This window comes from Vigna umbellata, chromosome 1 (genome assembly GCF_029865625.1).
Source record: "Vigna umbellata cultivar VRB3 chromosome 1, Vumbellata_1.0, whole genome shotgun sequence".
NCBI classification, from domain to species: Eukaryota; Viridiplantae; Streptophyta; class Magnoliopsida; order Fabales; family Fabaceae; genus Vigna; species Vigna umbellata.
In genome coordinates this window covers 107,347,088-107,357,807 of record NC_142165.1, presented here as the reverse complement: position 1 = coordinate 107,357,807, position 10,720 = coordinate 107,347,088, and the positions used below count along the sequence as shown (strand labels likewise).

Below are 10,720 nucleotides of genomic sequence, written 5' to 3'. Positions count from 1 at the left end.
TTTAAAAACAATTAAAAAAGTAAAAAAAATTCAGCAGAGCCGAAACGGATGTGGGGTATCCGATTGGCCTTCAACGGATATCCCACATCCGTCAACGGAAGTCGGACATCCGTCGAAGGCAAACGGATGTCCCACATCCGTTTCAGCCTTTCCTGCACAGTAACATCGTCGACAAAGCACGGGGTGAAAGACCAACCTGGGACGCAGATCTGCTCGTTTCCTCCGCACCAGTGTTGCTCCACACCAAACGATCTTCTACAAAAACGAAAAACAAAGAAGAAATGGAGAAACAAATGGAGAAAGAAATGGAGAAGTTGGAGACGGAAGTGAGAAGTCAGAGAGAGCTTACGGAAGTGAGGGAGAGTTACGGAAGTGGAAAGTGAGAAGTGAGAGATGAAAATGAAAGGTTGGTAGGTTTAGGAAAAAGTAAATTTAAATTAATTAAAATATTAAAATAAAAAAAGTAAAAAAATTTAACTTTAGGACATAATTGGAATTATATAAAATTGAGTTAGGACATAATTGGAATTATATAAAATTGGGGAGGTGGAGGGAGAAGCACGTGGGGGTGGAGGGAGCAACGCCCAAATAAAAAAAGCATGCAACACATTAATAAAGCAACATGTAAAAAAGTCCAAACACAAGCAACTTAAAAAAAGCAATGCATGTACTTAAACATCGGATATTCAACTATGACATCCAATTACACCATTTTTGGATTTTCATATCCTATATATATCTTTTACTTTTTTTTAAAAATATTTATATTAAATCTAAAAATATTATAAAAATTATTTTTTAACAATTAAAAATTAATTATAAATTCATAAAAAATAATATATAAATTTAAATATAATTATAAACTAATAAAATAATTAAATAAATAATATAATTAAACTTTTATAAAATAAAATCTGTATATACGACTGATAAATCAGATATCAACATCCAATAACCTCTCACTCGAATTTTCATATAACCTCTCACTCGATTTTCATATCGATACACATCTTCAAAATTTTATTTTTTCTAAAGTATTTTTATTAAATCTAATAAATTCATAAAAATAATTTTTTAACATTAAAAAATATTCTAATTAAATTATAATTTCATACGAATTGATACATAAATTTAAAAATAATTATAAACAAATAAAATAATTAAATAACTAATATAGTTTTTTAATAGATGGAAAATGAGTGTATGTTTGCTGATAGGGGAAATGGGGTGTAGGATTTCATAATAAATGAGAAATAGGGGTGTAGTCAATGTTTAGGATAGAATTTCTGAACAAAACATAAAGTTAGCGGATAACCACCTTATTAATTATAGGTATTTTGGAAGATTGGAGATAGAAGGTGCATGGTGAAAAGCTTCAAGGTGCATGGTGAAACATAGATGGGAACAAGAAATTGGATCACCATCACCTCTTCATTTGATACATAAATTTGATTTTTTAAAAATAAATCTCTATTTAAAAAATATTAAATTTAATATTTTTTATTCTCAAACTATTTTAAAAAATTATGTTTTATTGCTAAAAGATAAACTTGAAACATAATTTACCCTTATAAAATTACCTTATAAAATTGAATTAAATTTAAAATTCACTTTTTTTAATATGGTAGATTAAATCTTATTTTAGCTGAAATTGTTGTTTGTAGAGATGAACAAAATAAGCTATACTGTTAAAAAATGTACTAAATTGAATTAAAAAACAGTTCAGAACTGAACTATATTTATTTTATTAAACTATACTATACTGAATTGCATTGAACTACAGCTAATTGCACTAATTTAACTCCTAAGGTTTAAGTTTTTAACTACAGTATAAATTATTGATATGTTTCATAGGGAAAAATCAAGCCTTAGATTTATACTTTTATGACACTACAGCAACAGCAGGGAATTATAAGTTCTCACGCCTATTCAACGAGTGCACCTACTAGAAACCATTATATTGAACTCAAGGGTCACCTCATTTCTCTTCCCATTCTATATCCACACATTCATTCACTGGACCAAAAGTCAGGTGAAAAGGAGGAGAAACACTAGTTTTTCCTTGTAGTCATTTCCCCTTTGCCCCCGTAGTTTGAAGTAGTACAATGCAAAAAGCATGAGAAAACATGAAGTTACAGAATAGAGACAATAAAGGACTTACCATTCCTGGATCATCAGTTAATGCATCCAACACATTCTCTGAGCCACTCATAGTTGCTGCAACATGAAGAGGAGTCAATCCAGCTGGCCCACTGTAAGGATTCCTCGGGAAAGCGTATATAGAACATGTACAGAAGAAGGAAGAAAAGGTTTCTGAAATTGGCAACAAAGGATGAAACAGCGATTCCCAGCAAGCCAAGGTGGAGTTTGATGGTTAGAAAGGTGATGGTGGAGAGGTGTAGAAAAATGGAAAGTAAAGTGCACCACAGCAGTGGCCAAGTTGTTCCTTTGCTGCGTAGATAGATGCGAAGAGGGTGGAGGAGGCTATTCGCTATGAGGTCTGGGATGGCGAAGCGGCAATAGAGGGTTGCTACGTGTGTTATGTCTGGATTCTGACGAAGGAAAAGCATGAGAGGTTGGAGGTTGAGCCACAGAAGAGAAATGGGAAGAGAAAATAGAAGTAACATATGAATTGTTCTGTGCAGAGTTAGAGAGAGTAAGGAGAAGTTTCTAGAACCGAAGGCTTGGGTGCAGAGGGGTTCCATGCCCATGGCTAGACCTGAGAGGACAGAGTAACCAGTTATGTTGGTGAAACCTATGGCCAAAGAGCCTCCAGCTAACTCCAGGCTTCCCAACCTTCCCATGCACACAACTAAGGTCAAGTTTTAAAGGTGCCCCACAAGGCTCATGGCTGATATTGGGAACCCTATGTCTGTCATTCTCTTTACTTCTTCTAATACCTGCATGATTGATAAAACACATGAATGAGTGATCCATATTGGGTATAAGTATTTTTCAATAACACAAAGGGAGGAGTGGGTGATAGATATTTTTGTAAATAAAAGTGTACACATTATTTAGAGCATGTGGGTGTGAAAAATCATAGAAAAAGAATATCTTAGCTGGGCAAGTGTCGGGTATGTCTTTGGGGATTTGTGCTGTGCATGCATCTCAAAGGTTTTGGTTAGTTTTGGTTATTTTCTTGTTTTTGAGTGTGTTTTGAGAAAGTGCTAATTATGAGGAACAGAAGGGGATGGTGGTGGGAATGTTTTATTCCTCTCCTCACAAAAACACTCCTTCAAAAAACAAAAGTGAGCGGGACCAGGAATGAGTTAGAGAGGAGAGGAAGAAAGCAAAGTAAGTGTGTGTGTGTGTGTGTTCAGGGATTAAACACATACATACACTCTTTTATAAGGTTCCAAGGTGGTCGGTTACGTGTGTTCCTTTCTTAGCATTGATTGACAAGCTCAAAAGCCACCGTATAATATCATAATTGCCATTATTTTCTTAATCAAAATAACTATCTCATAACCCATACAGATAACTAACTAACAGTACTTTTCAATACCAGCTCTTCCTCCTTGGATTGGGTGGAAGAAAAGCTCCAAAAAATTATATGCATAATAGGTTAAGTAATGAGGCAAAGACAATGCAAAGAAAATGAATTAGATAAGAGAAAAACGTATATAATAGTATTTTGGTGAGAATCTATTTTCTCTCTTTTACATGTGCAGATAAAAACTAGAAAAGTAAATCACCTTACAAAAACACTGCTTGACAATTAATTAAAGAAATAATGACAATGAGTCACCAGTTAACTAAATGATAGAACATGATATCACACACACCTAACAAAAATATTGGAGATAAAATGATAGTCTCACTCATATCTCAAGTCATCAAAGTCTTGTTGAAATCTTGTAGATGCATAAAGATAAATTGGGCCAAAGAACCTATAAAAGTCTCAAGAGTACTGTGCATGTAATAACTTATCTCCTATAAGGTTTCAAGTGGTAACTCTGAAACTCTGAACCAAAAGCTATCGATTCTTCATCAAGCTTCTTCTTCAATCTCCTCCAAGTCCTCAACATATCAGCCTGAATTAGCCCCCTGTAAAGGGTCTCAAAGGTACCTTTCAGAGGAAGAAACCCATTCTCTATCATCTCAACAAAATAATGGCAAGCCTCCCTCCAGTTCTGCCTCTCACACAGCCCATGTATCAAAGACGTGTACAAATCTAAATCCGGCCCCGCCCCAGTGACCTTCATATCATCCCATATTTCCTTCACAACTCTGATCTTGCCCAACCTCAAAAACATCCTAATCAAAATCACATAGGTGTGCGAGCTCGGCGCACAGAACCCATCCTCCTTCATCCTCTTGAGCATCCTCAACGCACTCTCAGCATCCTTCCTTCCTCTGTACTCCTTGAAGAAGCAATTGTACGTTGCGGCACATGGACTCACTCCATCCTTCACCATCTCCTCAAGCAACCTCTCTGCATCCTCAAGCCTCCCACACGAAGCAAGACACTTGATAACCGAGGTATACATCACCACATTGGGAAAAATCCCTTTCTCCTTCATCAACCTCAGCTTATCAAGCACCAACTCCGGCTTATGCGCGCGGCTATAAACATGAAGCAAAATCGAAAAGCTAGTCACATCCGGCTCAATCCTACTCTTGCGCATTTGATCAAACACCTCCTCTGAGTTCCTTATAGTCCTCTCAAACCTCTCCTCAGGGTGCAAACTCACCTTCCTACAAACCCCATTCAACAAAACGTTATAAGTAACAACATTAGGCTCAATCCCTAGCTCAATCATTTCGTTCAGAAACGTTTGCGCGATTTTAACCTTCCCCAGTTTGCACCACCCGTAGATCAAAACCGTGTACATTTTCACGGTCGGAGGGAAAGTGGTTCGGTTTCTGTTGAAAACCTCGACGGCGAGTCTGACGTAGCCGTACTTGCAGAGCGTGTCGAGCAGGAAGCAGAAGTCATCGGGAGTCGTTTTGGCAAAGGCGTCGATGTCGTGGAAGGCGCGTACCGCCTGGCGAGTGAGGCCGGCCGCTATGAGGCGGCGAATTAGGGTTAGGAAGGTGGCGGGGTTTGGATGGAGGTTGCGCTGGGCCATTTCGACGATGAGTTGCCATGCAACGTCGAATTGGCGAACCTTGGCGACAGAATCGATGAGGAGCGTGTAGGAGTCGTAGGTGAGAGGGGGGTTGGGGAGGGTTTTGGCGTAGTTGAAGAGGGAGAGGGCTATCTTGGAGTGGTTCTTGAGGCGGAGGAGGGTTTGGAAGAGGAGGTCGGGGGTGAGGGTGACGCCGTGGAGCTGGAGGCTCGATTCGGTGGCGTGGAAGGGGTTGTGGTGCTGCAGCAGGAGATTCGACACCAATTCGGCGTCGTTGGATTCATTTGGTGGCGGTGGAACGGAACAGAAGCGGCGGAGGAAGAACGGAGAAAGGAAGGAACTCTGACGGAGTTTTAGTAAGGTCATAGCGTGTTGTAACATTGACTGGCTTGGGTTTTGGGATTTCAGCACTCTCCACCTCGTCCTCCGTCTCCGCGGTGGTGCCAAGAAGCGCAAGAAGAAGACATATACCACGCCTAAAAAGATCAAGCACAAGTACAAGAAGGTGAAGCTCGCGATTTTGCAGTTCTATAAGGTTGACGACTCCGGCGAGGTAAAATATTTCAGGAGATATAATTTTGTGGTACAAACAAGTTCAAAATTTTGTTTGATCGTTTTGTATTTTTGGGAGTGAAGTGAGATATTCCTACTGTGTAGAAAGAAAATGGCACACTTGGGAGCACATGGCGCAATTTGGGCCTTGGAAACCCTTCTCTTTTGTCAAGGAAACCAGAAGCGTGTTGCTCCCTCCACCACCACACCTTTCTCCCTCCACCTCCTCAATTTATTTTAATTCCAATTATATTCTTAGATTAAAATTTTTTACTTTTACTATTTTAATTTATTTCAAATCTAGTTCTCCTACTTTATTCCTGCACCTAATTTTTCCATCTCTCATTTTCGTTTAATAATTTGTCTTTCATTTTACTCTGCAATCCAATTTGTCTTCTTCGTTTCACTTCTCCTCCTCCGTTTCTTTCTTCTTCATTATCCGTTGAAGCATTTTGACATCTGTTGAAGGATGTCTTAAAGGTTATGTTTTTTATTTTAGGGTTTTATTTGAAGGTTTATTTGAATACGCACCTTGAGGAAGCAACACACTGCACCACTCCACACACTGCATTACGAGAGGGAAACTGCTTGATAATTCTTTTCACCACCACCCACCTTTGCAACTTGTAAAAGAAAGAGAGAAAGAAATATAATGTTAAAATAAAAGAAAAACATTTTACTCATAGTGAAATAGGTTGTGAATGGGTAAAATTAAAAAATAATCCTAAAAATAAAATTTTACTTAAAAACAAAATAATAAATAAGAAGTGGAGAAAGAAAGATGTGGTGGTGAAGGAGCAACACCCAAATCAGAAACAAAAGCACACCTAAAACTAACGACCCACAAAGAAGCCGAAAATTGACAGTTTTAAAAAAGGACAAATAAAATAAAATACTTTCAATATGAAAGGAACCATCAAAACAAACCATATTAAAAAAGTAACGGTGGATTGACATATATTTATATTTAGACACATAATAAATTTGACACGTATAATAAAAATTAAATTTTTATACTTTTATAAAAGAAAAGATAACATGATAACAAAAATATTCAATTCGCCATACATAATTAATATTCGTGAATATTTATTAACGCGGTTAACAAATATTTTAATATCGTTTAGACGATGTATAAATATTATATTATTGAAATATTAAAAAAATTAAAATTAAAAAATTTAATTTATATTTTATTAAATTAAAATTAATTAAAATTAATATATATTTTATTAGATAAAATTTTATTTTAATTTATATTATATATTGTATATTTTTATAATTTTAATTAAATTTTATAAAATGTATTATCTAGGAATATTTTTTAAATACATATTTTGTGGCAAATAATAAATAAACAATATCTGACCCGGTTAATAAATTTATTTTAGTATTATTTATCTATTGAAAACACAAACATGGTAAATATGTCATGAGCAAAATATGATTTACTTTGGGTGAGATGCAAAAAGAAAGGTTGTTCTCTACAGGGATGAAAGCTCACAATGAACTTCCATCGTTATAGGTGAAAGCTCACAATAAACATATCATTCAAACCTAATCTCAAACTCAAAACTATAGAACCTTCTCTGCCAAAATTTAATGTCCACAAAATCAATGTTTGATAAGAGAACCAGTCCAACAGAAAATAACATTGAAGAATAAAAAAGTCTCCCTTACATGCTATGGAGGATAAAGGAAGTGCAGCCTAATCTCCAACTGCACATATAAAGCAATTCACATCAAAAGCTGTTGCTGACAACTAAATGTTCCATCTCATGATTAATGGATATTCACTTATCTGTTAAGACTGCCCATGATTAAATGAATAAAGTTTATCAGTAAAATAAGACATTACATGCATCATAGTTTAACCTTTGGGCATACAAAACAATACCATAGTGGAACATATTAATGTATTTACAAACAAAATGTTTTACACTAGTAATAGATCAAATTCAAACTCATTGTATATGACATAAACTACGTAAAATAGATGGGCATAACAATAACATCAATTGAATTTTTTGGATTTCCAAGTTTCTACTCTTGGTTTCCAAGTTTCTCGTACCTGGTTACTTACTAATACGTGAAAAGAATTTAAGAGTATAAATTGAAAATCACACATTAAAAAAAAGTTGAGTTAGATATAAAAGAAAAAAAAAAAAGACTCGCAATCATTAATCTTTAAAGTTTTATGAATGATTCCAACACTAGAATGTTATAATCCTCTCACTCTGTGTCCCCCCACATGCATGCTGAGAAACACATGCAAGCACATGCTTAGTTAGGTCAAGATAATTAAACCCGAGTCTTATATATGTCTTACTCAATTGTTTTCACGTCATACAGAAATGAATAAAAAAAGTTGAAATAGAATCAACTATTGAAATATCTCTATTTCTTAAAAAAAAAAAAACAAGTGCTTAGATTTATATGCATTAATTACATTACGTTAACAACTTTTCCTTTTTTTCTCTTTTGCCCTTAGCGCATCAAAATTTATAATCTGACGCATAAACTATCAACTATTTGAATCATGCGGCTGAAACCGATCTGTTATAATAATAAAGTACAAATTAGATGCACCTTACCATTACAATTACATTAACCATGTTTCATGGTACCATCTACCTAGACCTTGCTCTGAGGTTGCAGCAAGGAAAAAAAAAGATAATAATACAATATCAACATTGGTTATGCAAATGCATACGTATAATCACAGTAAAAAAAATAAAAATTCACGCTCTAAAATCTTGGATCCTCCGCCTTCCTTATTCATGGGGAAGGATGCAAGATTTGGGGTGTGAAAACAATCTGTTTTCCAATACTAAAAGAATCATAATTTTGGGTTGAAGTTTGGTTCCAGAAACGCTTTGTTTCTGGTGTATATCAGGGGCGTAACTTGTTCACTTTTCTGAGTTGTTGTCTTTGAGAAAGACAACAGGTTCCTCACATTTGACCGTAATCTGGTCCTGATGAAATGCGAAAGTGCCACACACACCCTTTCCCACCAAGCTTCTGGCTTTCAATGACTCCATTTCCCAGTCAGTTTTGTACACCACAACGAAAATTGACACCACACATGCGATCTGTGCTGCCAGCAACCCATAACACAGCCCCACCATCCCAAGTTTCCAAACGAAGGCCAAAACAATGGCTACCGGTGCTCCCACCAAATAAAAGGAGCAAAAGTTTATCACTGCCCCAACACCAGGCCTAGCACTTCCTCTCAGGATTCCACAGCTTGTGGTTTGTGGACAATTCGCTAACTCACAAACTCCAATTATAGGTAACACTGCCATACTCAGTTGCAGCACCTCACCATCACTGGTGAACATTCTCCCCCACTTTTCTCTTCCCATAGTGGTCCACAATAAACCAAAAATTGAGCTTGCTAGTGCCAATCCAATCGCTACCACCGTTGCCAAACTCGCTCTTTCAGCTTGCCCCGCCCCAAGCTCGTTCCCTACTCTCGTTGACACCGATGCACTCAGTGCTGTTGGCAAAGTGTACAAAAGAGATGTGGTTTGTATCACTATGCCAGCCGTGGCTAGAGCAACGCGAGGGTTGTTGAGGTAGCCTGCGGAAATTGTCATCAATTCGTACCACCACCATTCCAAGCAAACAGCCAGACAACTTTGTATTGAAAATTTCATTAGCACACCCCATTCCATGGCAAGAGTACTACCACTGCTACCACATGTTATCACATTATTATGTGACATGGTACGAGACAGTAGTAACGGCACGTGTAAGGACTCCTCAGGAACGCGTGTATAGAACATGTACAGAAGAAGGAAGAAAAGGTTGTTGAAATTGGCAACGAAGGATGAAACAGCGATTCCCGGCACGCCAAGGTGGAGTTTGAAGGTTAGAAAGGTGATGGTGGGAAGGTGTAGAAGAATGGAAAGTAAAGTGCACCACAGCAGTGGCCAAGTTGTTCCTTTGCTGCGTAGATAGATGCGAAGAGGGTGGAGGAAGCTATTGGCTATGAGGTCTGGGATAGCGAAGCGGCAATAGAGGGTTGCTACACGGGTTATGTCTGGATTCTGACGAAGGAAAAGCATGAGAGGTTGGAGGTTGAGCCACAGAAGAGAAATGGGAAGGGAAAATAGAAGTAACATGAGAATTGTTCTGTGCAGAGTTAGAGAGAGTAAGGAGAAGTTTCTAGAACCGAAGGCTTGGGTGCAGAGGGGTTCCATGCCCATGGCTAGACCTGAGAGGACAGAGTAACCAGTTATGTTGGTGAAACCTATGGCCAAAGAGCCTCCAGCTAACTCCAGACTTCCCAACCTTCCCATGCACACAACTAAGGTCAAGTTTTTAAGGTACCCCACAAGGCTCATGGCTGATATCGGGAACCCTATGTCTGTCATTCTCTTTACTTCTTCTAATACCTGCATGATTGATAAAACACATGAATGAGTGATCCATATTGGGTATAAGTATTTTTCAATAACACAAAGAGAGGAGTGGATGATAGATATTTTTGTAAATAAAAGAGTACACATTATTTAGAGTATGTGGGTGTGAAAAATCATAGAAAAAGGGATATCTTACCTGGGCAAGTGTCGGGTATGTCTTTGGGGATTTGTGTTGTGCATGCATCTCAAAGGTTTTGGTTATTTTCTTGTTTCTGAGTGTGTTTTGAGAAAATGTTAATTATGAGGAACAGAAGGGGATGGTGGTGGGGATGTTTTATTCCTCTCCTCACAAAAACACTCCTTCAAAAAACAAAAGTGAGCGGGACCAGGAATGAGTTAGAGAGGAGAGGAAGAAAGTAAGTGTATGTGTGTGTGTTCAGGGATTAAGCACAGACACTCTTTTATAAGGTTCAAAGGTGGTCGGTTACGTGTGTTCCTTTCTTAGCATTGATTGACAAGCTCAAAAGCCACTGTATAATATCATAATTGCCATTATTTTCTTAATCAAAATAACTATCTCATAACCCATACAGATAACTAACTAACACTACTTTTCAATACCAGCTCCTCCTCCTTGGATTGGGTGGAAGAAAAGCTACAAAAAGTGATATACATGATAGGTTAAGTGATGAGACAAAGACACTGCAAAGAAAATGAATTAGATAA

General features: G+C 37.2%; 2 protein-coding genes across 4 annotated transcripts; both read right to left on the bottom strand.

Moving 5' to 3' along the window:
- Positions 1-1,844: 1,844 nt before the first annotated feature.
- LOC124823216 (pentatricopeptide repeat-containing protein At2g13420, mitochondrial-like) lies at positions 1,845-5,822 on the bottom strand. Of its 3 annotated transcripts, none has more exons than XR_015783929.1 (2): positions 3,825-5,809; positions 1,845-2,900 (listed from the first exon to the last, which is right to left on the bottom strand). XR_015783929.1 is itself a non-coding variant. In XM_088105452.1 (2 exons), exon 1 carries the CDS (start codon positions 5,454-5,456, stop codon positions 3,930-3,932), a length of 1,527 nt encoding a protein of 508 aa, XP_087961578.1. In that variant the 5' UTR covers positions 5,457-5,822; the 3' UTR covers positions 1,845-2,900. The 3 variants fall into 3 exon arrangements, 1 of the variants encoding a protein (XP_087961578.1); XR_015783928.1 differs by having other exon boundaries at positions 3,789-5,807; XM_088105452.1 differs by having other exon boundaries at positions 3,930-5,822.
- Positions 5,823-8,147: 2,325 nt separating this feature from the next.
- Positions 8,148-10,408, bottom strand: LOC124823215 (protein DETOXIFICATION 55-like). Its single transcript, XM_047295386.2, has 2 exons — positions 10,191-10,408; positions 8,148-10,027 (listed from the first exon to the last, which is right to left on the bottom strand). Exons 1-2 carry the CDS (start codon positions 10,236-10,238, stop codon positions 8,537-8,539), a joined length of 1,539 nt encoding a protein of 512 aa, XP_047151342.2. The 5' UTR covers positions 10,239-10,408; the 3' UTR covers positions 8,148-8,536.
- Between the last annotated feature and the right edge of the window lie 312 nt (positions 10,409-10,720).